Genomic DNA, 27,142 nt, shown 5'->3' on the forward strand with positions numbered 1-27,142 from the left:
CATTTAATTTGAGACAGGTTAAGTCTGAGACCATTGCAGAACATCCAGTTGGCTGTGCTCTGTAGAGTAGGAACAAAGTTCTGGCCCCGGGGGCCTAACGTGAGATTGCGACCTCGAGGCCAGAACTGGCTCAGGGCAACAGCGAGGCGAGGGGATGGATGAGCTCATGCTGGGAGCCCCAGGGATCAGAGAGTTCCTGGACAGAATCCTTGGGGTCTCCACAATGTGTGGAGGGAGGAGCCGACCAAAGCTTGAAGAAACCATCCAAAAGGCAGCCGCCGGGGCAAGGGACAGGCGGCCGCCAAAATCAGGGACAGGCGGCCGCCAAAGGGCAAGGAAGTCAGCGTTAGTAGTTTGTTGGTAGTTTTCAAATGAACTGAGGATTTCTTTGCCCCTACTGCAGACCAGCGCAGACTGGATATCGCTAGTCCACACCATCTCACAAAATGGTTTTCTCTCTTCTCTCTCTCTCTGTCTCCAATGTGGTAAATCGAGGCAGAAGGGGCTGGCGGTTAAGAGGGACCCAAGCATTATGTCAGGGTCACGCACGCAGCGACAGCTCCAGAAGCCCTGCCCCCCTCCCCGCCCCGCCTCCGCAGGCCCCCCTCCCTGCCCAAGCCCCTCCACCCGCACGGAATGTGGGCGCCCGCCCTGGGCGCCGGCTCCACTTGGAACGTGGGCCCTGGCGCAGCTCGCCAACCGCGCCGTTCGCGGGGGCGGCTTCCTCGCACCTCCCCCTGCCGCGCGCCGCGGCCGCTGGGCCAGGCGAGGCGAGGGGAAGGCGGGCCGAGGGGGCGGGCGAGGGACGCGGGACTGCGGGGAGGTCGGGGGCGGGGAGCAGGAGGCGGCGGGCCCCGGGAAGAAAGGAACATGGCTCCTGCGGCGGGCTGCGCCGAGCGCGGCCCGGGGCGAAGGCGCGCCGGGCGCCAGTGACCGCGATGGTGAACTCCAGCCGCGTGCAGCCGCAGCAGCCCGGGGACCCGAAGCGGCCGCCCGCAGCCCGAGCGGCCGGCCCCGGCCGGCTGATGACGGGCGGCGCGGCCGTGGGCGCCGGCCTCGCCGCTCCGGGCGGCCTCCGCGAGCAGAGGGGCCTGGAGATCGAGATGGAGCGTATCCGGCAGGCGGCCGCGCGGGACCCCCCGGCCGGAGCCTCGGCCTCTCCCTCCCCGCCGCTCTCGTCGTGCTCGCGGCAGGCATGGAGCCGTGACAACCCGGGCTTCGAGGCCGAGGAGGAGGAGGAGGAAGAGGAGGTGGAAGGCGAGGAAGGAGGAATGGTGGTGGAGATGGACGTGGAGTGGCGCCCGGGCAGCCGGAGGTCCGCCGCCTCCTCGTCCGTGAGCTCCGTGGGCGCCCGGGGCCGGGGGCTGGGGGGCTACCACGGCACCGGCCACCCAAGCGGGAGGCGGCGCCGGAGAGAGGACCAGGGCCCGCCGAGCCCCAGCCCGGCCGGCGGCGGGGACCCGCTTCATCGCCACCTCCCCCTGGACGGGCAGCCGCCGCGAGTGGCCTGGGCCGAGAGGCTGGTTCGCGGGCTGCGAGGTAAGAGCGCGACCTGCAGCGGCTGATGCACAAACCAGCTGCGGGCGGCTTTCCGGGGCTCCACCTCGCATCCCTCCTGTGTCCCCGCCTCCCTTGCAGGCGCGTACCCCACCTCTGCTACTTGTGCCCTATTTCCGGTACCCATGGCGGACCGCCACTGCGCCCTTGTAGGTGCAAATTTATGGGATACCTCCTTCTTCTAAAAGAAGAAGGTGTGTCAGCACATTTTTACCGCTGGATCTACGTGAAAGCCGTAATAGAATGAAAGGGTACCTCTGGAGATTTTTCTTCTTGTAGAGAATGAAAAAACATTCTAATACAACTGACTGTGGTTGCAACTGCATATCTGGGGCTTCCACTGGTCTGGATGCCCTATTGCCCCTCATTCCATTCTGGAAAGGGTTAACAGTAGTGTTATCCAAGTTATGGGAGGAGTGTCACTGAGTTGTCACTGATGTTTTGGTGATGTGTGTGGTTGTTTTGGGGAAAGCGAGCTGTTGAGATCACCACAAACAGAATAAAATAATGTCTGAGAAAAACAGTTGTGCAGCCACTTCTAATCTAGGCATTTTTCTGAAATAGTTGCAAAGAACAAGTTACATTGTCTAAAACTTGGTAGTATGTTTCTAAATAATTAAATCAATGTTCTTTGAAATTCCAACAAATCAGTGGAGTCACCAGATACCAGCAGCGTGTAAATGTGTCAGAGTTCGGTGCGCCCAACTTTCCAAAAGGCAGGAAAGGAATTTTCAGATTTGCCAGTGTCTATTTAGAGGACACAGATTTTCCAGAAGCAGATAGGATCCTGTTTTTGCAAAGTTTTGTCAGAGGCATCCTTGGAAAAGAGTTGCATTTGCTCTCACCGTTCAAATTATTTTAATCTCCACTTTTAAGAGTTTCCATGCTCAGTTCTTTTGAAAGTTTCCCTTCCCCTCTCTTCCCTGTCAGTTTTGAAAATCTTGCACAAAATAACCCAGGTGTTTTTACAGCAATGTGATTGAGACCAAGTCAGTCCTTCACCCACATCCTAGTTCCACCACACATTGACCCTGTGACCTTGAGCAAACTGCTTATCCTCTCTGATCCCCAATTTTTGTTTTTCTTAAGAGATCATTATAATACTTAGTTCTTGAGTGGGGAGAATTAAATGAGATGAAACTTGTAAAATGCATAGCATGTCTCTGTCATGTTGTGAGTGCTTCATAAATATAAGTTAAATCATAAATTTTTAATTGTGTACACTTGGGTACTTTCATGTAGGTGCTTATGCTAGGTAATCTGACTCATGGTGTGACAGGGAACAAAAGATCCTTTTTGAACAACCTATGTGAGTTAGGAAAAAGCCCTAACACTTTTTAAGGTTCAAAACTGTATCCAAACAAATTATATATTACTTTACCTTATTTTAAATGTGCATATTCACTGATGTGAGAGAAGTTTTTTATAAGCTAATGAATAAGTCATGATCCGTTTAACTAAGGTTAAGCATCTGATAACACATTTAACCTTCTTTGAATAAACTAGATAAAAGAATATAATGAAGTGAAATATGTATCTTTGAGTTTATATACAAGTTTATTTCTTCAAAAATTTTTAAATTTTTTAAATTTAAAGAAATTAAAAAGAAAATTGACAATGTATAAGCTCATAGTGAACTTCTGGTCAATGGTCTAATTAGTAGGGGAAGAGACTCAGGAAAATGTTAATTTTAGAAAATTTTAGAATAAATTTTATTTTCTTAAATGTTAAATATATTAAAAATTAAACATATACTTGTCACTTATTAAATAAGTGACATTTGTTGAATAATTACCGCTGCATTAGGTGCCTCCCTTCCCCCTCCCCCCTCCCCTCACACACACAAAAGAACTAAACCAGCATCAGCACCATTTTCTTATGGACAGAAACCAAGAAAAGTACACTAAATACCATGAATGAGTTGTGATTTTTTTTTTCCCCTCATGGATACCAATGACAAAAACCTCACATGCAATATGTAAGTAGTACCCTAGGATCAAAGGCAGAAAGTAACTTGCAATTTATAAAGGTAGGAGAGATTACTCAAGCTTGGAGTGGTCTAGAGTTTCCCTGGGGGTCTCCTGCCTTCGTGGTTTTATACACTCACTCAGATTTTCTGGGCCTCAGTTCTGATTTATAAAATGGAAGAGTTGAACTTAATCTCCAAAGTCTTTTCCAGCTTCAACATACTCTGTGTTGTTCTTTAATGACATGAATCCAATATGGACAACAAATGGTCATTTTTGCTCTTTGTACAGTAGATAGATCTACTTAGCAGAAGTAGGATAGTAAAAAGAAATGTTTGAGGCCTGGTTGTGGGACACCTTGTGTCCAGCCAAGGAATTGAGAATTTATTCCTAAATATTAGGAAGTGGTTGCAAGTTTTTAACAGGACCAGAACATGCAGAAAGGGAATATCAGGGGGTGTGCTGTGCAGGAGATCTTGCACAGGGAGACAGAGAGACAGGAGGGCCATGTAGGAGGCAGCCAGTGAAGAAGTGGTAAAGATCTGGACCAAAGGCAGTGAAAGATGGCTGAAAGATTTAAAGACTGCCCCCAAACTTAAAGACATCCTCACTGGTCTTGCTTACTTTTTTTTTTTTTTTCTTCTTCAAAATCTTTAGAGCAAAAATAAAATCTGATACTCTACATGAGTTATCAAATTTTCTGAATTTCCAGAGTTGAATGTGTTCTATGGATGTATCAACCTGGTAAAGTCATTTCCTGTTTGTTATTTTAAACACCTATGCTTGGGGTTTGGGGTTTTTGTTTTCCTAGAGAAATCCTAAAGTACTGATTGTATTGGTCAGGGTAGGCTAAGCTACTATAAGAAATAGATACCTCCTCTCCCATTCACTATGTTGTATGATCACTGTCCATTTCCAGAACTTTTTCATCATTTCAAACAGAAACTCTACCAATTACCACATTCCCCTGCTCCTGGTGACCTCTATTCTACTTTCTGTCTCTGAATTTTTCTAATGTAGGTACATCATATTAGTGGAATCATATAATATTTGTCCTTTAGTGCCTGACTTATTTCACTTAGCGTAATGTTTTCAGGATTTATCCATATTGTAGCATGTATCCACATTTCATTCCCTTTGATAAATGAATAATATTCCATTGTATGTATACAACACATTTGTTTATCCATTCGTTAGTTGATGAACACATGGGTTGTTTCCACCTTTCGGCTATTGTGACTTTCCCTTTGTTTTTAATCTAAACCTCACTCTATCACTTCTTCCTTTTATTATTTGCACTATAATTTTGAACAAATGAGATTTTGTATTTCCATAGCTGTGGAGAATTTTTTGAGGGAGGGTTGCTACTGTGGGGTTTGTGGAAAGGTTATGCTAGTAACGGAATTTGGGCAATCAACAAACATTTGATGAGAGTCTCCTTTGTAGTGGGTACTAGGAATACAAAGGTGAATTATCATTCACCCAACTCTCAAAGAGCTCAGTTTAGTAGGAGAAACAGATGTAAGTAAATAATTGCAATGCCAGGTGTCAGGTTTGGAAGGGACCCAATAAAGAGAGGGCCAGCTTTACCTGGAGAGGTCAGAGGAAGTGAAACTTGAGTTAACATTTTGAAGGATGAGGGGAGAATTTAAGGAGGGAAAAAATAGCAGAAGTAAGACCAAGCAAGCCTGTAGCTTCTTGGTATTTTTCCCTCTAAAAAGTTAGAGCTCTTGAGGGCTTTACATGTTAATCTGAAGATGATTCTAGCAAGAATGTAGAGAATGGGGTGAGGCGCATAGTACTGGTTGGTGGGAGAATAGGTCAGGAGAGGCTTAAGCAAGAGACAGAGGGGTGAAAGGCTGCATCCAAGGCATGTGAACTGGGATAGAGGGAAGCTCGCCTGGAGACAGACAGAAGCCATCAGAATTGTGGACCAATTCCATATGAGGGTTAAGAAAAGGGCCTGCTTTAGGATGAACCTATGTTTCTGGCTTGATACCATTAACTCAAACAGGGCAAGTAGGTTTCTAGACAAAGAAAAATCTCAGTGCATGGGGCATATGAGTATGAACTACCTGTGGGATATACGGTGGAGCTGGCTGTTATCTGTGGTATCTGCTTGTCTGGACCTCAGGAGAAGGCTAAGAATTCAAGATTCAGGAGTCAGTATCATATAAGGTAGCAACTGAATCTTCTATATTAAATGGCCCAATAGTAGTAAAAAGTCTCTTCCTTTTTTAAAAAATATTTTATTCTTTTTTTTAATGTTTATTTATTTATTGAGGGAGAGGGAGAGGGTGAACACAAGTGGGGGAGGGGCAGAGAGAGAGAGAGAGAGAGAGAGGGAGAGAGAGAGAATCCTAAGTAGGCTCCACGCTGTCAACATAGAATACGACATGGAGCTCGAACTCACCAAACATGAGATCATGACCTAAGCCAAAATCAAGAGTCAGATGCTTAACTGACTGAGCCACTTAGGCACCCATCACTTCCCATTTTAAAGGTGGCCACGAAATTCAAGTAACAATTAGGAAGGATTGTGTTTGTCTTCCTAAACAAAGCCCACATGTATCTAAGCACAAAAGAACAGGATTCTTTTATGATATAAATGCAGTGAGAATTTGGTCAGGCTATTCACAGTGAAATCCAAATTCATATGGATTTGGGCATTTACACTGTTCTGAAATTTAGACCAACTAGATGTCAGAAGTAGGACATTTTTTCAGATTTGTACCTGTTTCTGGAGCTGTAGACAGGCCTCTTTCAAGCACCTTATGTGCTTTACACATAATATTGTAATTCCCAGAGCAACCCCACAAAGAGGTAGTCTTACCCCATTTTCAGATGAGGAAATGGAGCCTCATGATGTTAGATAAGATCTCACAGTTCTGAGCCCTCATTTGAACACAGCCGACTCCAAAATTCCACATTATTCCTCATTATTCCTCATTGTCATGATCAATGAGTCATGAGCATTCAGTGTATTTCAGATGGGATGGGGTTAGTGTAAGGCAAATGATCCACACTGAGTCCTATAACTATAGAACTGAAATATTCAGGATGAAATGATATGATAGCTGGAATTAGTTTCAAAATTCAGAGGAATGGGTGAGGGTTTAGATGAATCAAAGTTGGCATTGAGTTGATAATTGTTGAAGCTGAGTCAGATACATAAGAATATGAGGAGTTCATTATGTCATTCTCTCTTTGTGATTTTTTTTTTTATATATTGCAAAATAAAAAGGTTTTGGAAGTATGTGAATAAGACAGTTGCAACAATGACATTTTTTTCACATTTATGTTTGAGACACCTTTGGTGTTTTGGATTCTCCATCTCAGAGTTCCCCTATATTCATATCAGTGCCACTGCCCAGGGGAATATACACTGTTTAGATAAAGTGCTCCAATTTTGGGCTCTGAAATTGAATAAATGCCTTCTTAAACATGAGAGAAGTTGGATATTGTCTGATTGTCCCCCTCACAGCATGTTCTCCCTGACAGCTGGAGACACTTTATGTACTGAGCGTGAGTACCTAAAATGCCAGGCAGGTACTCCCTCTGTAGCTGGGCCAATTGTGGGAAAAGACAACAGCTGATTCTGAAGAATGCTGCCATTTGGGACATGAGCTCTGTCTTTATTCTTATTTTATCAGCTGTGCTAAACATGGAAGTAGTTGGTTACAAGACAGCAATTATTTTCTATTTGTGGATGTAGCCATTTCTCACCCATCAGAATATAAACAGGTCCCTGTGTCCTCAGACAGACCCTATATACACACCCAGTGGGGGAATTGGATGAAATTTTTAAAGCAATAAGCATTTGAGGAAGTAGACTAACTTAGAAAAAGTCAATGAAATGCATAAAGTATATTAAAATATAAATAAGGGGACTTTGTTTCTTTTTATTTGAAATATTTCATTTGAGGGCTAGAATTAAATTGCGATAGGCCCTTGCAAGTTTAGCTTGAATAAAATTTGATGGGAGTTTGGTTTTTCTATTTATAGTTCGCATTACCATTTGTAAATATTAAGAACTGTGACTATTCCTTAGTGCATAATTGTTTATAAACCATGGGAAAGAGTGAAATCACTGACCAAGTGAGGCAAGACAACAATCTTTCCTGATGATAAAGAGACTAGTAATCCCTACTTATGTGTATACTTTAGGTCTGGCCTCCAAAAGAAATATAACCAAAGAAAGAGTGTGATTGCATCCAGGGCTACTGAGACTAATATTTGGCTGCCTCTGTGTTATTCTGAGTTGTAATTTTCCATGTCATCTAAATTTGTAATAATTTTTAAATATGATAGAGTTTGAGCGAACAAACATTCTGCTTGCTGCATTTCTTCTGAGTGAGTAATTCCCTGACAACTACCAGATCTTGGCAGAAGCAAACCTGGTCATAAGTCATGCTCCACTTTCCGTGTGTTGAAACCTGTGATGCGTAACACAGTGTCTTTGAATTCCGATGTTGATTTTCCTAAAGGAAATTTGAGAGAAAAAAGAAAAGGAAATGAAATATCCAAATTTAGGAGTAAAATTAATGTATTATTCTAAGACTTAAAAAATACATAAACACTAGTGATGAAGTCATTTTTATGAAGTAAAAGCCTGGATACCGTTTCTCCCTGTTCTCTGTGTGGTGTCATGGTGGCTCCAGTGGCTGTGTGAGTTTCAGTGACTGAAGGGGTTCAACTCTGTGGAAAAGGAGTGTGAGGCAGAATGCAGGGGCCAGGTTGGCTGCCATTCATAGCCGACCTAATCTAACTGAGAGGATTGAGAAGTTTGTCTTTTTTGGAAAATACTAAGTCTCTTCCAAGTAACCAGAAATGTGACTTTACCGCACTGTTCATTAATGGGGGTTTTGGATGGCCACCATGTCTGTCTGCTGGCTGAGTCCAAAACTGTGGTAACTGCCTCCAGCAAGCTCATGGAGGGTTATGTCATCCCACTTAGCCAGCCGAACACTTTTTCCATCTGCTAAAATGTGGAACATGGTTGCTGATTTTACTCTTTCTCCAAAGAGAGAGAGAGAAAAGTTGGATGATTGTTGCTTTTAATTTAAAGATGATATGTTAATTAGCATTCTAAAAATCTGTTAAGCTTAGCATGTTTAGTGTAGTCAGTCAGCATTGAGTTTCTTAAAGGACAAAGATGGGTACAGAGTAGAGAGATTTTATGCCAGCGTGCTAGAAGTTTAATGGATATTCCCCTAGTGAAATGATGGTCCAACCAGCCCTTCTTTTCATCAGGGTGACCTGAAAGGTATCATGTGCCATGTAGTTACATCATGTACTAACAGTTCAGTAATAGGATAATTGCCAGGTTGCGTCCTCCCCCCACACAGGAAGAGGTGATGTGTTTGCACAAGTATTTAATCTGCTCTTCTAGGCTGCCCTCATTTCCTGTTCTCTTCCTAAATTTTTATTAAGCCATTTTCCAATAGGATTGGGAGTTTAGACAATGATCAGATTGTCGCCTTGTGATTTGCATATTTGGGGGGACAGTAGAGGTTGATATATTCTAAAGTAAAAGGCACTCCTGCTAAACAATTTCCCAGTTACATTCAGAGCATGCCAAAAAAAGTGCAGGAGAATCTCTCTTAAAGGTTATGCTATTTATTTTATATGTTTTCTCTGCCATTCGTTATTTGAAAAATAAAATGTCATATTTTTCATTATTTTAAAGGTCTCTGGGGAACAAGACTCATGGAAGAAAGCAACACTAACCGTGAGAAGTATCTTAAAAGTGTTTTACGGGAACTGGCCACATACCTCCTTTTTCTCATAGTCTTATGCATTTGTAAGTAGAACATTTCCTCCTACTAAAAGAAAAGTTTTGAAAATATTTGACCTGTCAAAACTATAATTGAAGGGAATTGTATATGCATCAGAGGGGTTAATTCAGAAGTTCTCTGTTTTCAATTTCAATTTAGAATTTAGTAAAGCCCTCCTCTCTCCTCTGGTGAACATTAATTAAAATTCAGCATTATCTGGCCAGTTCATTGCCAGTTGTGACCATTTTCACTATGACACGCATCTCGCAAACTGCCAGACACCAAGAAACCAAGTAAAAGGATTTTTGCATTAGATTTCCTGGTAAATACACAGTCACTATTTTTACATCAATTAATGTAAAGTCTACATAAGAATTATTTTTAGCAAAACGGCTTTCCAAGTGTAACTTTCAGGAAATACAAATAATGTCACCTAATATTGCTTTTATGGATACACATATACATATTTAAAAGTCCCAGTCTTTTGGATTTTGATGTGTTTGTTGTGTGGGTTCCTTCATTTAGTTCTTAATATCTTCCAAATCTTCAATGAGCACTGGACCTGTACTCTAAGGAAACTTACTGCAGACTCACCTCTTTCTTCTTCTCTTCTTTCATATGTCCATGCGTCCTTGGGGAAAGGAGGGGAGTCCAGACTTAGCCAGAAACAAGTCTTAGAAACCATTTGCTTCAGAGTCCAGAAGGTCATAGACAATGGGTTTTATCTTCTCAATCAAAGAGCACTGAATGATGGGAGTCCTGTCCTGTTCTCTCGAAAGCCTTTTATGAGAACAGACAAGGAAGCAGATTTATGGCAACCAGGACCTCTTACCATACTCCTGGGAAAGGAGTTCATTCTTACCGTGCACACTTAGAAATGCTGAAAAATTAACGCCAATCTTGAAAGGACTCCCCTTCTTTGTATATGGAAAAAATCAAAATTTAATCAACAGTTTGATAATGCCATTCCTAGTACATTAAAATTGACCACCTTGAATTCAGTTGACTAAGTGCAAAAAGCTTTTTGAATTTATCAGATTTATAAAAAGAATAAAAAAGGTTTCTAAGTTGAACATAAAGGATTGAGGAAACATTTAAGTTTCAGTTGTAATTTTAAGAAATTGAATACTGATTGGGGCGTCTGAGTGGCTCAGTCGGTTGAGCGTCCGACTTCGGCTCAGGTCATGATCTCGCAGTTCATGAGTTTGAGCCCCACATCGGGCTCTGTGCTGACAGCTCAGAGCCTGGAGTCTGCTTTGGATTCTGTGTCTCCCTCTCTCTGCCCCTTTCCCACTCATGCTCTGTCTCTCTCTGTGTCTCAGAAAATGAATGAACATTAAAAAAATTAAAAAAAAAAGAAATTGAATACTGATTTATTTACTATTCCCACACACAGTTTTTATTAATGCTAGTCAGCTCTTGACGAGCTTTAACAGGGAATGACTTCTTTTTATATTTTCTGAGACTTTGCATTTCCAAGTGGGAACTTAAGCAAAAAAGAAGTTATTTAAGCTACAAAGTTTGTATGTGTCAACAACATCCATCTTCTTGGTTTTTTTCTGTTACTTGTTTAGAAAGGAAATGTCATTAATTATTTTTTATTTTTATTTTTTAAGTTTATTTATTTTGAGAGAGAGGGAGAGAGAGAGAGAGGAGAGCGAGAAAACACGAGTGGGGGAGGGGCAGAGGGCGAGAATCCCAAGCAGGCTCCATGCTGCCAGTGCCAGAGCCCGACTCGGGGCTTGAACTCAAAAACAGCGAGATCATAACCTGAACTGAAATCAAGAGTTGGACACTTAACTGACTGAGACACTCAGGCACCCCTGTCATTACTTTTTAAAACATTCTATCTACGATAGAAATGCTGAAAAGCCTGAAAAGATCTATTCATTACAATAAAAGTCGTAAAGGCAGAGATGTGGTATCTTTAACTTTTATGTTCTAAGCTGTTAGAGCTTAGAATATTGAAGGAGATTTTGCTCCCTGCATAGGAGCTTAAATATTAAGCTACAGTGGCCTTAAATATTAACAGGTTGATTGGGATCATTGTTAAGTTTTTTTAAGCATGACATAGACACATACATACATATATGTCTTATGCAAAATGTAAGTATCCCTATAAGTAAGTCTAGGTTTTCTATGCCCACCCCCCGCCCCCATACCAACTGCTTGAGCATCAGAATCACCAAGAGAATTTTTTTTTAAATTGCCGTTTGCCCAGATCTGCTAAATCAGAGCCTTCTAGATGTGTCCCAGAGAAGTGAGTTTTCAGATGCACTGACAAGTTTGGGATCTAGGCCAGATAAATAAACCAAATAGCTAGAGTTTTAGGAAACATGCCTTAAGGCATATAATTAGGGTTCTCTTGTTTATTTTAGAATTTTTAAAGCTTTTTTGTTCTTTTTCACACTAATCACATTTTTTTCTTATACCAGTAGCTACATATTTTACATAGGCAAAGTTTTATTTTCAGAATATTGTAGAATCTCTGGTTAAGAAGGGATCTTAGCAACCATATGATCAAACCTCCACTGAATGCTAAAATTGCACTCCAGCGTTCCTCTCAAGTGGTCAGGCATCCTATGTCTGATTGAGTAACAGTTTCAAGTTAAGGGACTTACTTCTTTTAAATAATTCATTTCATTTTTCTATGGCTATGTTAGAATGTTCTTCCTTATATGAAGCCAAGTCTACTCCTGTCTAACTTCCTCTCTTAGTGCCCCCTCCAGGCCCACCTTTACCAAGTACCTTTACCAAGTTCTCCAATTTAGCCTATCAGAAGTTTGGAGACAGCCATTCAAGTCTCCCTTAAGTCGCCTCTAGGTTAAACCTTTTCAGTTCCTTTAACTGTTAATCATGTCATTGGCGATATGCCTTTGAGTACCCACACGATAGAAATTCCCCCTGCACATGTTCTGTTTATCAGGTCCCTTTGAAAGTACAGTAGCTCCTGCCTGGGTGGCTCAGTCCATTAAGCATCCAATTCAGCTCAGGTCATGATCTCACAGTTTTGTGAGTTCTAGCCCCGTGTCAGGCTCTGCACAGCTCCAAACCTGCTTGGGATTCTCTCTCCTTCTCTCTCTGCCCCTTCCCCACTTGCACTGTCTCTGTCTCTCTCAAATAAATAAACTTTAAAAGAAAGAAAGTATAGTAGGAACTTCATGATGAAAGAATGGAAAAAGTGGGACTATGAGTGTCCTTATTCAGATACAAAGCTGTGGCTCCTGCGCCCTCCCATCACCTGACCCTTCACGTAAATGATTCCTCAGTCTCTTCCCCCCAAACTATAAATCACTGTGTCCACCAGCTAGTATTTGAACACTTCTTCCTGGAACATAGTCCTGAAAGGACTTCCCTTTCAGCTCTGTTAAATTCCATCTTATTAGCACCTGCTTATCATTCCAATCTGTTGAAATTATCTTGGATCTGGAGTCATTCATGTCAGTATCAGCTGTTCCTCTTGGCTTCACTGGATCAATAGAGTTGATATCATCCATGTTCTTATCCTGATTAATTAATAATAAATCAAAAAAAGTTTGGTCTAAGAGCATCATCCATTAGTGAAAGCTCTTTGAGTGGAGTTCACTGAATTATATTATCATCTAGGTCAGAATGTTCAAGAAATAGGTTAATAAGAAAGACTTTTTCTTATTAATGCCTGTCTGAATAACTCCATAATTCTTCTGCTATCAGCTGTTGGCCGAATCAAAAAGGAAATGAGATAAGCAGACATGATTTATTCCTAGCAATGCCTTACTGGCTCCTAGTGATTGAACCCTTTCCCCATTGCTCAGAAACCATATCTTTAATTACTAGTTTTAAAATCTTGCCAACAGTATCAATATCAGATGGCCAATAATATCAAACTCATTACTTTGTGGGTATATGAGAGAATGTACTTAGCCCTATGCCTTGCACATGGGAAGCTCTTGATATGAAATAGATAGGGATCTGGAAGGCAGTTTGACACAGTAGGAAAAGTATAGATTTTTTTTTGCATCAACAGAGGTCTGAGTTCAAATTCCAGCTCCACTACTTATATACTAGGTAAGTTTGAACTAAGTTATTTAACCTTCCTGTATCTGTGAAATACTTATTTTGAAAGATTTTGTGCAGGTTGGGAATAATACACCAAAAGATCCTAGGTACTGTCATGTGAGAATAGTAAAAGCAAAATTCTTCCCAGAGATCGTTGACCGCGGCCGAACTCTTTCATCAGTAGGTTCTAAGAAGTATAGGTTCTAATTAATTGTTTGAGCATTTGAGCCTAAGTGTCCCTCAAAGCTTATCTTCCATTTTATCAGTGTTAGTTCTAAGCCCTTGTATCTTTAAAATCAGTCTGCATAAACCCAGAGGAGAGAAATAACATGGGGACTAGGTAATCCTATTTTCTCTGTAATTTAGAATTTATTCTTACTTGAAACCTAAGGTTGCTATGAATCTACCATCAAAATACTTATTTTTATATGGGTTACTGTTATAAATAGTAAGAGTATTTCTTTGTGTGACTTAGATGCTAAAGTTAAGGAAAGGAATAAATATTATTAAAGATGTTTGGAAACGGCAAAAAAAAGTCTTTGGTGAATCTGTGATAAAAATACCTTTGCCTCTTCTTTTTTTCTGCTCCCTCCAGTCTTTAAAGTTTCTCAAATTTCCTATGTTTAGACATTATAATGGAAATCATAAAGAAAAGTTAGTTGAGTTAGCATCATAGAAATGTAGTATTTGTACATGTCACAGAAATAGATAAGATTAAAAGGCAGAAAACAATTGTAAAGAATATTTACAAGAAATATTACAAAGGGTTAATACCTTACCACATTTGTAACCCACAAGTCACTGAGAAAAACACCAAGGCCTCAGTAAATATTTTACAGAATAGAAAATAGAACATATTTCATAGAGTAGAAAATGTAATCAGTTATTGTGAGAAAGTCTTTAACTTTAAACTCACTAGTGTCCAAAGAAGTAATGAAATTGGAGAAATGAACAACATTGTCCTAAAATAGCATGATGTATCCTAGGACAGGAAGAGCCCTTCTAAGAAGTAATCTGTGTGTCTCCATTTCTTTTTCTCTGGAAGAAGATATTCTAGTATTCTAAAAAAATGTTAGTATTCTAAAAAATTAAAATTAAAAAATGCTTCTTTAAATTTTTTTATTAAAAAATTTTTTTTTCAATATTTATTTATTTTTGAGAGACAGAAAGAGACAGAGCATGAGCAGGGGAGGGGCAGAGAGAGAGGGAGACACAGAATCCAAAGCAAACTCCAGGCTCTGAGCTGTCAGCACAGAGCCTGACACAGGGCTCAAACTCATGAACAGTGAGATCATGACCTGAGCCGAAGTCGGACACTTAACCAACTGAGCCACCCAGGCGCCCCTAAAATTAAAAAATTCTTAAGAAATTAAATGAATAGTATCAAATCAACACATTGTACACCTTAAATTTATACTATATTATATGTCAATTATATCTCAATAAAAAGGAAATGAATATTTTATTTTACTTGTAAAAATCTTGCAAGGATGGTTGTCTAATCAAGATAGTTTTCCTCGTTGCAAGAGAATCCATGGAGACTCACTGTTGATAACTAGGTCAGGGAAATCAAAGGCCATGGGTTAATCATCACATTGGTGGGAAGCTAGTTCAATTTCCGGTGACAAACATTCCAACAGCTTCTCACAGCAAACATATTCAGTCCTAAGATCACAGGCTGTAGTCCATGGAAAGTAACTGTTAAAGACTGCCTATGCCCACAAAGCTCTCTGTCCTTTTCAGTAAACTGAACAAAAACCACATGACAAGAAATGTGTATTTATTCTTCTATAAATATAATTTATACATAGTCTGTACTCCATGTGCATAGCTTTCTCTTCTTTATGTCTTTGTGATAACATTTATTAATACTACATATCTTTCTCTTTTGTTTCAAAAGAAGTAATACGAGCTCAGTATAGTCATTCGCAAAAGCACCTGTGTCAGCCTTTATCCCTCAAAGATTTCCATCTCAGTGTGTTACTACTATTTCCTTCAAATTTTAACCGAAACTGGATTAAAATATTTGGAGGTTTTAGTAACGTTTTTTCACCTCTCTTGTTTATTCTGTGGTCTCACTTATACTTCTTGAAAGGCCTCACCAAAGTCACTTAGGGACCTTTTTTTTTTTTTTTTAGTTTATTTATTTTGAGAGAAAGCACAAGCAAGGGAGGAGCAGAGGTGGGGGGGGGAGGTGGGGGGAGGAAGGGGGGAAAAGAATCCCAAGCAGGCTCCGCACTGTCAGCGCAAAGCCCAACATGGGGCTCAAACTCACAAACCATGAGATCATGACCTGAGCTGAAATTAAGAGTCAAACACTCAACTGACTGAGCCACCTAGGCACCCCACTTAGGGACCTCTTAATTGCCAAATTTTAGAGCTCTTTTCAGGTTTTTCTGGCATTTGGTCGCATGGCATTTGGCTTTCTAGAAGCTTCTCTTTGGCTTCTAGGACTCCCTCTCTTTCTGTGTTTCTCCTTGCTCTATTCACTTTTAGTTTTTTTCCTTATGAAATGTGTTTAGCCAGTGTATTCTCTGCAACTGGATCTTTGGCTTTCTCTTCAGGGATCTTTTCCACATTCTCAACTGGTACTTGATGCTGGTGACTCCAGGTCCCCCCTAGACCTTGCTCATGAACTACAAACGTTGTGCCAACTTCTATCAGGCATCTCCACTTGTGTATCTCCTAGCAATCTCATCCTTAACATTCCTAACCCTGAACCCGTCATCCTCCTCATCCAAACTTGTTTCACTCATGTTCTCTCTTAGTTAATGTGAACATTACCCACATGATGCCTCTCCCCAAAGCTACACGTCATTCTAGATGCTTTCCCTCACTTTTCTCATTTTTCCTCTTTAGTGCCTCTCGAATCTGCCTTCCTTCATACATCACTGTTGTTCCTATTTTAACCTTTATCATCTCTGTCCTGGATTATTCATTTATTCATTCAGTCAACTGTTCAGCAATTTAATTAAAAACAGATTTAGGCCCTGCCCTTAAATGCAGAAGTAATATGAAACAAGACAATCAGGGAGGAGGATTCCCCTACAGACAAGGCCTCTCTGGGATCTAAATTAAGAGTGGGAGCCAGTCAGATGCAGAGAGAACTTTATGAGTGAAGGTTCTGAGGCAGGAAAAAGCTCAGAACATTCCAGAAACTGAAGACAGTTACTAAAGAGAGTACTATCAGATAAGGATGGAAAGGTAGTCAGGGGGCCAGACCCTATAGGTCTGGTAGGCTTTGTAAGGAGTTTATAGTAGAAAGCTGGGTTTTTTAAGTAGAGAAGTGACAAGATTTATTTAAGTTTTAAGATGACTCAGTGACCTTAGACAACATTGTTTAGTATCTAATATCTGGACTTTTAGGACTCCCAGGCACTGCTCCAGATTACGGTCTCTGAAACCAGATTAACCCAGGTCACTCTTCCATTTAACATGCTATAATCCCTCAGTTTCAAGATAAAGTTTAAAATCTTTACATAATAAAGACATTATACAGTCTTTGCTTACCTTCTTCGGACCTGCCACTCCCTATGACTTCTGTTACTTCAACCACACCACACCACTGTGAGTCTCAGAAAGGCCTTGACCTAGGCTGTCACCTTCTTGGTCTGTTCAGTTCTTCCTCATCCCTCAAGATCAGCTCAAGAGGCAGATCCAGTGAGAAGCCTTTATCAACTATCCCACCTCCCTGAGCTGTGCTGAAGTCCAGGCCCACCTCTTTCACTGCAATCCTCACCTTGGATTGCCAGACTGGTTTATGCACCTGTCTCCCTCAGCACAGAGAGGGCGAAAGGGATGCTCTTAGGCACATCTCAGAGATGCCACATAGGTGCTCTTACAAAATGTTGACAGCTTTGTGCATTTTCACTCTCTGTCTTGTTTGCTAGTACTTCTTGCTCCCTAACACAGAACTTTTCCTAATATGGACTCATGGTACAGCTGACTCCTGGAGTGTATGAAGCTGTCTCTCAGAGATATCCCATGGAAAGGGTGCCTGGGTGGCTCAGTTGGTTAAGCATCTGACTCTTGATTTCAGCTCTGGTCATGATCTCAGGGTTGTAAGACGGAGCCCCGCATTGGGCTCTGTGTTGAGGGTGGAGCCTGCTTGAGTTTCTCTCCATCTCCCTCTGGCCCCACTCCCACTTGTGGGCACACACTTGTAGGTGCTCTCTGTCTCTGTCTTTTCTCTCTCTCTCTCTCTCTCTCTCTCTCAAAAAAAAAAAAATTAAAAAATAAAAAAGATATCCCATGGCTTATCCCAGGGCCTGGTACAAGGGAGGAACTGAGTTAATATCCGCTGATTCAATGTGTTAGAATAATCATCCCTTCAAAGCTAGATGGCATTGTTTCTCTAGATGTCTGACAGATGGTGCTAAATAGTCAAGGGGACGCATCACTTCCCTTTTAGTGAAGCGTGAAATTTCATACAGGTCCTGAGAATTTCAAAAGCAATCGATATTAAAAATATAGGAAAGTAAGAGAGCTACAATGTTTAATTAGTGGCTAAAATACTCACATTTATATACATAGAGAACTATTGCATATTTATACATCAAAATATTTAAATCATCTGTCATAAATCTTTTTAAACAATAAAACCCACAGGTAAAAAATTTGAGAATGATCTATATTAATCAGTCAATCCAAAGCAAATTCAAATTTCAAGTTAACTGAAAAAATCAACTTAATAATTTTTTATTCAGCTTCGGGGATCCTTCACTTCTTTTCTTTAGCATCATATCAGCTTTGTTCCCTCAGCTGTCTCTGGATCCACAGAAAGCTTCTGTAGAGTTTATTATACCCTGTCCATCCCTCTATGGGAGCTGGCTGGACAATGCTCTTCCCAGGGATACTTATTAGCTTCTCTTCTTGAGGACAGAGATCACACCTTGCTTATCTTCATAAGCACTCTGTCCCATAAATATGAATGGATTAAAAGTCTAAACCCTTAACTGTGGCCCAGTACAGTTTTGAGAGGTGGCAAGTCATAGAGCACTTGAAGAGGAATGTTCTTACCCTAATTTGTGGGTTGCAGGAGGACAGGTGAGGGAGCCTAAAACTAAGGGGACTGGAAAACATTCCTTTCCCTCCAGATAAAATAGATACGCCGCATGATTGTATGTATTTACTGATCCACTGACTGCTCGAGGTGGACTCTAAAACACACTTATGTTTGAATCACTATTATCTGCTCCTCTTTTTAAATAATCTTAATTATCTATGCTGCTCAGGTGGAGAAGCGAACTATATGAGGAAGAGATTTTATTAAATAGCACTTAATCCCCCTTTTAGTGAAGGGATTAGAGGGATAACCTGTAAGTTATCTTCCTACCTCCCTCTAGGACCATTCAGAATGAGCTGATATAATCAGAAAATCTTTATGGAAGGAGTATAGCTTGAGTTTAGAGGGTTCCATACAAGATTTGATAGGTAGATGGGAGGAAGATGTGTCTGTGCTAGCATCCTGCCAGGAAAGGGATGGAAAACTCAAAGTGGTAATTAAAGAACGTTTAATGAAGGCCCTATGTCCAAAGGTGGAGCAGGGTTATGGGAACCAACAAGGGGAGTGAGGCCCTCAGAACAGTTACCACCTCCAGGCCTGAAGGGACAAGGGGAGGGAGTGGCATGGCATGAACCCAGTATGGCTGTGGGAGGAGAGATTCCCCCAGCAACTATGGCCAAGGTTAGAGGGTCCTCTGCCAAAGTGCATCCAGGTGGTGAGGGAATGGAGGAGGGGTGGAGGAAACAAACCCAATCTCTTTTTCCTCAGCCCCCCCCATTTCCTGTTCCGCCCCCTATGGGCCAAATGCATGGGATGTCAAAGGTCAAGGGAGCCTATGTGGTACCATCTGTAGAGGTCAGCCACAGTATGCAGAGCAGAGAAGGGTGGAGAATTGATGTAGAACAGAGAATCGCCTGCCCGTTTTATTGTAGAGAGAATAACAGCATATGCACAGCCTCAGGACGAGACACTTAGCATGGCTTCAGTAGGAACCCATGCAGATCAGCCTCCCTGTGTTGAGGGGCTGATCTAGGTGGGGAGGGGGAGATGAAGTTGAATAGCCATGTCCCAGATGTCAAGTAAAGGCACTTGATCTTAACTTAATGCTCTTTAGTAAGCCAGTTTTGTTTCACATAAGCCAATGTTAATTTATTTCTTTTATAGGCTTGAGAGCTAGGGAGAGATCCTAGAAGAATGGTGAAGGGAAGGAAGGCAAGGGACAGACCAGACTGTTTGTGGATACCTACCCATTCAGTGGGAGTGTACTGGTAAGTGTGTGGGTTCCCTCACAGGGTTTATGTGGCTTTTTCTGTGTTCCAGTGACCTATGGGATGATGAGTTCCAGTGTGTACTACTACACCCGGATAATGTCACAACTCTTCTTGGACACCCCAGTGTCCAAAACAGAGAAAACAAACTTTAAAACTCTTTCTTCAATGGAAGACTTCTGGAAGGTATTTACAAATGACTTTTCTATTTTTGTTTTGTTTTGTTTTGTTTTTGTAAATGACTTTCAAAGTACCTCTTTATCACTGAAAATTATTCATTTGGCTTCATAAATTAATTCACCAGTATATATAGGACCCACTGTGTGCCTAACACCAAGTGAGATGTAGGTTATGGTGAGTTGTTGGAAGTTATGGTCCAGTTGAGAATCTTGTATGTTTCTTGCAGCATGTTGAGTGTTTCATACTTTACCTTCTTTAGTGCCATAGTAACCACACAAGGTAAGTGCTAATGTTGTGCCCCGGGTGGTAGATGAGGAGACTAAGACTCAGCATGCTTACACATGGCTAGGGAGTATGAAAAATGGGCTTTTTTTCTAGCCTGACAGGAACTTCTTCACCCTAGTCTATAATTCATTCATCCATTCTTGATTCAATAAATATCTGTTGAGTATCTCCTAGATATACAGCCTAATAAGGGCAAAATTTGGTTATTTAGTCTTGCTTTTTTGTTTGTTTTTGTTTTGTCTTTTGTCTCCTTGTTTATGATGGCATATACTCTAGAACAGCACCTGATATAAGGCAGGCACTTTCTTTCAGAGATCTCTAATGTGAAACTCAATCCAGCCTTCCCAAATTGCACAAGATCCAACATAGTAGCAGAGGATAAGCTATGAGTGATACCATAGGAAAAATGTTAAGCTGATCTGGGAGGTATGGTGCTCAGAACCTAGAAAAATTGGAAGGGAAATTAGAAAGGAAACAATTGTTTCTTCCTGCAGAGATGCTTTCTAAAATTTTTATTAAATGCTGGGGTCAGAGCTGGTGGTTGTAAAGATAGAGGAAACTGGACCATGTGGACCCATTAATATTGATGCCTAATTAGGCATCAGGAATTAGAGTGTATTACACATCTTGGCATCCAAATACTTGGCATCCAAAACCACTCTTGTATAATATGAATCTCTCCCCACCTCAACAGAGCAAAGCAATCCATCTCTGTTGATTGTCTGATAAGGGTAAGACACTGAGAAACAGCTTCTTCTTCCCTACAGGCACACTAATGAGAGACTTCTCACATATACACAATTCCATGGTAAAGCAGGGGCAGGGGCAGTTAGAGTTCACAATGTGACAAAATAGTCCAGACACTTAAAAGATCCACCAGATGGCAGACTGGTAATCAAAACTGTAGTCTTTTCCTCTCCAAGCAAGTTTGGAACCATGGTTATGTGGGGTGTTATTTTAATAAGGGAAAAGTAAAATGATCACAGTTGTGGATTCATGTAAACCACACCTCCCACCTTTAGTCCTAGGCACCAAGGGTAGCAACCGTATAAAAAAATGGATATATATATTTTTAATGAGTATTATAGATGCAGGAACCTTGGCTCGAAGTTGGATCCTGCTCAAGGCCTCACAGCTAGTAAGCAGGGGAGCAAGATCCAACCCTAATCTTTCTGACAGAGAGACCCACTCTTGTCATGCTACCATGTTCACAGAGTTGCCAAACTGTTGGTCATGCAAACATTCCAGGAAAGTGCAAAGCAAGCCGCTAAGCTTGGAGCTTTTCAAAAAACTTTTCAAAAATGTTTCCTTCACGGGGTGAAGCCACCTGGGTGGCTCAGTCCGTTGAGCGTCCAACTTTGGCTCAGGTCATGATCTCATGGTCCGTGAGTTCAAGCTCCTCACTGGGCTCTGTGCTGACAGCTCAGAGCCTGGAGCCTCCTTTGGATTCTGTGTCTCCCTCTCTCTCTGCGCCACCACCCCCCACCACCACATTCTCTGTCTCTGTCCCTCTCTCTCTCAAAAATAAATAAACGTTAAAAAAAATTTTTTTTAATGTTTCCTTCACTTTCAGTTCACAGAAGGTGCCTTATTGGATGGGCTTTACTGGAAGACACAACCCAGCAACAATACTGACGCCGACAACCGAAGCTTCATCTACTACGAAAACCTCCTATTAGGCGTACCACGTATACGGCAGCTCAAAGTCAGGAACGGGTCCTGTTCTATCCCTCAGGACTTGAGAGATGAGATTAAAGAGTGCTATGATGTCTACTCTGTCAGTAGTGAAGACAGGGCTCCATTCGGTCCAAGAAATGGAACGGCGTAAGTGTCTGTGCCCTGTCGCCATGCATCCTTGCCTCTCACTGACATTCATTCATTCATTCATTCATTCATTCATCATTTATTCTCTAACCCCAACCAAGGAGAAGATGCTTTAAGTGAGCCTTCAGTGCTTACAGTTGAGGCAATGGCCAAATTGACTTTTGGTTTCTCAGGTTTTCTCTACTTTTTACCCCCTTCAATTTCTGCACACACATTTTTCAACAGGCTAAATTGTTGACACATGGCCCACAAGAAAGAGGCTATCTGGGCCTTTGGTGGTTTCTTTTAAGATGCCTCGTTCCTATTTTTCTAGATCCATTGATATAATTCACTAGGTTATTACTGGAAATTATTCTGGTACAGAAATTCTCATCTTACTAGAATTTACAAATATATCTTTGTTCATAGTACAGTTATTTAAAGTGTCTAATAAGCTTGGGAGGCAGTTTTTTGTCTGGTTTAAAGCCTGTCCTCTCAAAGATGTGTTTATGATGTTGAGTATGTATTGTCATTGTGGGTATTTGCAGGGATTTTTGGTATTCTTTTGTAACCATACTTAAAATATCTTGTGTATTAAGGGAGGATAGTCATTACTTTTAGAATTACGGTAGTTACTATAAAGATTTAAGAAGAGCTCTCAAGCGGTCCCAAGGTGGCCCTCTTAGGGTCACTGCCCCTGAGTGAGTCATTATGGTTAGAAGTGTCTTCTAAACTTTTCTAACCTAATTCTGTCAGTTCCTCTAGATCCCTTTCTTGGGAACTGAGACACCCACACTCCAGATTTGTCAATTATACAGTGGGGGCAAACAGCTCTCCAATGATCAGATTCTTTGTTTATCATCCGATGCATATTTTATTTCGTCCCAGGGTCCGTAAGGAACAAACTAGGTAAACGTCAGAAGATTTAGCATAAAGGGATTGAATCATCCCAAAGACATTTCTTCCAGGTTTGGTAATGATTTTGTCTACTGCTCCTTTTTCTAGTTCCTGCCCTTAAACTATGGTACCTTGTCTAATATTTTACTCAATTTCATATCATTAGTGAGAGAAATGGATACAGCCACTACCAGACGCTACTTAAGAAGGGATTTCATGCATTATCTCATCTGCTTTTCACAAAACAACTCTGAAAATAGGTGTCATCTCCGTTCTGTAGATGAAAAAACTGAAGCTCACTTACCCAAAGTGTCACAGCACTTAAACCAGCTTGACTCCAAAACCCATGTTTCTTCTACTAAACCACATTGCTTCTTCTCTATTAATTACACTGTTAGGGTGGCTCCTTGCCACCATCAGCTCCTTATCAGCACTCCTGCTTCTTGAGGGTGGGGACTGTATTTTGTTCACTGCTGTATTCTCAAAGCCCTGAGCACTGCCTGCTGTCTCAAGCTACTCAGTAAATGTCTGTTGGAGGCATGGGTGAGTGGGTGATGTCCATCCACCATGGATGGACTGCCATGTGTCTAAACCACCCCTTGATTCTGCCCTATTCTCAAATTACTCCCATTCCTCCTTCCCTTGAACTCCAAACTTCCGGCAAGAATAGCCTTCACTCGCCACGTCCATTTCCTTACCATTGATTCACCCCTTAAAGCTTAAACCTGTGCTTTGGACATCTCTCTTGGAAGCCACCAGTGGATTTATTGAGTTTGCCAACCCACTGACCCATTCTTGATGTACATCCCATTTGGCATCTCTGCAGAACTTGGCGGTGTTGATTGCTCGTTCTTGTGACTTCTGAGAGTGATGCTTGAGTTCCCTTCATTCTGTAATCCTCCTCTTAACCCCTCCCACTTCTGTCTTATTCCTACGTTCATTCTATATTCAGATCTTTTCTTTCTGTACATTTTTTCCCTTGACACTCAGTTGACTTCCTCTCTCATCCCTATTTGATAATTTATCATTTCTTCATCAAATGTACCGAGCGTTTACTTGTGCCAGGCATTTTCCCAGTGAGGTCTCTTTTTTCTAGAAACGCCCTTGGTGCTGGCTAGGGCAACAAAACAGCAAGAAACAAAACAGAAACAAATCCCCTGTCTTCACAGAGCTTGTGTTCTAGTGACAGAAAACAAAAAATAACACTATATCCCACCAATGTCCCACCAGCTCCTATAATTCAGTCTGACCAAACTGAATTCCTCACTTTCTTATCGGGTCTGTTCTCCTTTGCATTATTCAAAGAGTCTCCAATCATTTTTCAGATGTCACTTCTCCCTTGCCCCAACTTCCAAATCAGAGGCCAAGTTCTTCTGACGGTCACTGCAGTGACCTATCTCTGTCCTTCCTGTCTGTCTTCCTATCTTCCTATCACTGATCTGGCTCAGGCCTCATCATGTCTGGCCTATTGCAGGGACTGCTAACTGAGCTGTGTTAGGTCCCCCAGGCCCACACCCTGGTTTAGGGATTTTTTGGGAGGATTCACAGGATTTATCATCTAGTCATGTTTGTGGCTAAGGTTTAATGCAGTGAAAGGATAAAAGCAAAAGCAGAAGAAGGTACAGGCATGTGGGGCAAAGTCTGGAGGAAACAAAGTGCAAGCTTCCAAAAGTCCTCTCCTGGTGGAGTCACATAGGACATGCCGAATTCCTCCGGTAACGAGTCCTAACAATATCTGTCAGAGAGGTTCATTAGAGACTCACTGCCTGAGGTATTTATTGGCTCCTGGTCACATAGGCAGCCATTGTCTGGCATGTACCCAAATCCCAGACTCCTAGGAGAAAAGAAGGTGTTAAGCATAAGCCACTGTGTTTGTACAGACAGGCTAGGCACAGTTAGCCACTCTTATGTATCAAAGTTTTATGTCAATATAGGGAGCTGTTTATTAGTCAAGGTTCAGAACAGCCAAGGCCCAACCTTGCAAGCAGGCCTTCCTAATAAAGGGCCATCTCAGACCTGCTATGGCAACTTTTCTGCACATGAGCTGTCTATTCCTCACCACTCCAGTCTTTCCTGCAGCCACCAGAGGAACTCCGTTCAGTGCCTCTCAGAAATCTTCCCTCAGTGACTCTTTTGTGCTTGCTCTTCACAATCTGATCACAGTCTACCTTTCAACGTTTCTTTCTTCATCATATGGGAGCTGAACTCAACTACCAGCTGGTTGCCTTGTACTTCTCCGGCCTCACCTAGCTCAGGCTTGAAAATGCCCTTCTGGGGCGCCTGGGTGGCGCAGTCGGTTAAGCGTCCGACTTCAGCCAGGTCACGATCTCGCGGTCCGTGAGTTCGAGCCCCCCGTCAGGCTCTGGGCTGTTGGCTCAGAGCCTGGAGCCTGTTTCCGATTCTGTGTCTCCCTCTCTCTCTGCCCCTCCCCCGTTCATGCTCTGTCTCTCTCTGTCCCAAAAATAAATAAACGTTGAAAAAAAGAAAAAAAAAAAAAAAAAGAAAATGCCCTTCTCATCCACTTAAGCCTGCCTGAATCCTACTTATCTTTCACAGCCCAGGTCTGCTGCAGCTTCTTCCCAAAGCTTTCTCTATGCACCTTTGCTGTCACCGGACCCCAGACAAGGATCTGCCAGAGCAATTTCTCTATACTTCTCTGTTGGATTTATCATCCATCTACCTTGTATTTTAATTGTTTAATTACAACTTTTATCTTCCTACTTACTATAAATGTGAGAGGGAAAGGAACTTGGTCCATCTTTATATCCCTGTTAATGCGAAAGAAGCCTCTGGTTCCTAAGAGAGCCTCTCTCAATACTTGTGGATTAAACACCCAAATGCCCTGTGGAGTCTTGTTTAGTTCAGTTGCCAACAGTGGTACTTGATGAACTTGTACCTCTTGGCTGCAGTTTTCTCTGGGAGCCTAGAGTCATCTAGCCCCTGAGTATAGTTACCCAGGGAAGGCAGCTACATAAACTAAGGGCGAATAGCACAGGTTCTAGAGACAGTCCTGGTGTAGGCTCCTGACAATACCTTCAAAAGCATCGAGATTGAATTGACCTCACTAAGCTTCAGGACCCTCATACCTAAAAGGGGGATAATAAGTGTATAAGAATTAAATAAGGGGGTGCCTGGGTGGCTAAGTTGGTTAGGCCTCTGGTTCTAGGTTTTGGCTAGATTTAGTGTAAAGGGATTGGATCATCAGGTCATGATCTCATAGTTCGTGAGCTCAAGCCCTACATCTGGCTCTGTGCTGTCAGTGTAGGGCCTACTTGGAATTCTCTCTCTCTCCCTCCCCTGCTCACATACTATCTCTCTCTCAAAATAAATAAATAAACTTAAAAAGAAAATTAGGGGCATCTGGGTGGCTCAGTCAGTTAAGTGTCCAACTCTTGGTTTCGGCTCAAAGTCATGATCTCTTGGTTTGTGAGTTCAAGCCTCACATTGGGCTCTGTACTGACAGTGAAGAGCCTGCTTGGGATCCTCTCTCTCTGTGTCTCTCTTCTCTCTATCTCTCTGCTCCTCCCCTGCTTGTGCTCTCTCTAAAAAAGAGAAAGAAAGAAAGAAAGAAAGAAAGAAAGAAAGAAAGAAAGAAAGACAGACATTTATGAAGCACTACTCCAAGCACATTACCCAGCTTGATAAGATTTACAGTTATTTATTACATACTCTATCTCACCAGGAACCAACTATCTTTATAAATGCCACAGTGTTCCACTGATTTTATCTGTTTGTTTTGTTTTCATTTCATGTTTTAATTAGTTGGATATATACAAGTGAAGAAGACTTGAATGGGAGTAGCCACTGGGGAATGATTGCAACCTATAGTGGAGCTGGCTATTACCTGGATTTGTCAAGAACAAGAGAGGAGACAGCTGCTCAGGTCGCTAGCCTCAAGAACAATGTCTGGCTGGACCGAGGAACCAGGGCAACTTTTATTGACTTTTCAGTATACAACGCCAACATTAACCTGTTCTGTGTGATCAGGTGTGTACCAAGGGCGCTGGTCCCTCCCACCTCAGTGTCTTTGTATGTACATCCTAGTCTTGAGATAGACCAGGAGATCATTGCCTGCAGCTGGCTAAAGGACTGCCAAAGATCAGAGCTGACAGCAAGGGAAGGGTGAAAACCAAAGGCTCAGTGGGATAAATATATTTGGGGAAAGGGAACTAGAATCCTAGAATATTATGAGTTGGAAAGAACCTTAAGACTGGTCCAGGTTTATCCCAAAGCTGGAACCTTCTCAGAAAAAAAGCACTATGTTTTGCTAACATCTCTTTTTACTCATTATAATGATGATCAATGCTATATGCTCTGTTACCATGGCCTCTGGCCATCAAACAGTGACTTGTTTCCCTGAGCTTC

At 41.8% G+C, this 27,142-nt stretch overlaps 1 protein-coding gene across 1 annotated transcript in view; it reads left to right on the forward strand.

Moving 5' to 3' along the window:
• Window positions 1-938: 938 nt before the first annotated feature.
• PKD2 (polycystin 2, transient receptor potential cation channel) overlaps window positions 939-27,142 on the forward strand; it is a 51,184-nt gene continuing 24,980 nt past the window's right edge. The window contains exons 1-5 of the mRNA XM_047092378.1: window positions 939-1,539; window positions 9,214-9,327; window positions 19,665-19,798; window positions 21,651-21,901; window positions 26,540-26,764. Of these exons, the coding sequence (XP_046948334.1) occupies window positions 939-1,539; window positions 9,214-9,327; window positions 19,665-19,798; window positions 21,651-21,901; window positions 26,540-26,764 (1,325 nt within the window). The remainder of the gene's footprint in view (window positions 1,540-9,213; window positions 9,328-19,664; window positions 19,799-21,650; window positions 21,902-26,539; window positions 26,765-27,142) is intronic.

This window comes from Lynx rufus, unplaced genomic scaffold, assembly GCF_022079265.1.
Source record: "Lynx rufus isolate CCGP_SWC_20201006 ecotype Redwood Valley unplaced genomic scaffold, mLynRuf1.p SCAF_3, whole genome shotgun sequence".
NCBI classification, from domain to species: Eukaryota; Metazoa; Chordata; class Mammalia; order Carnivora; family Felidae; genus Lynx; species Lynx rufus.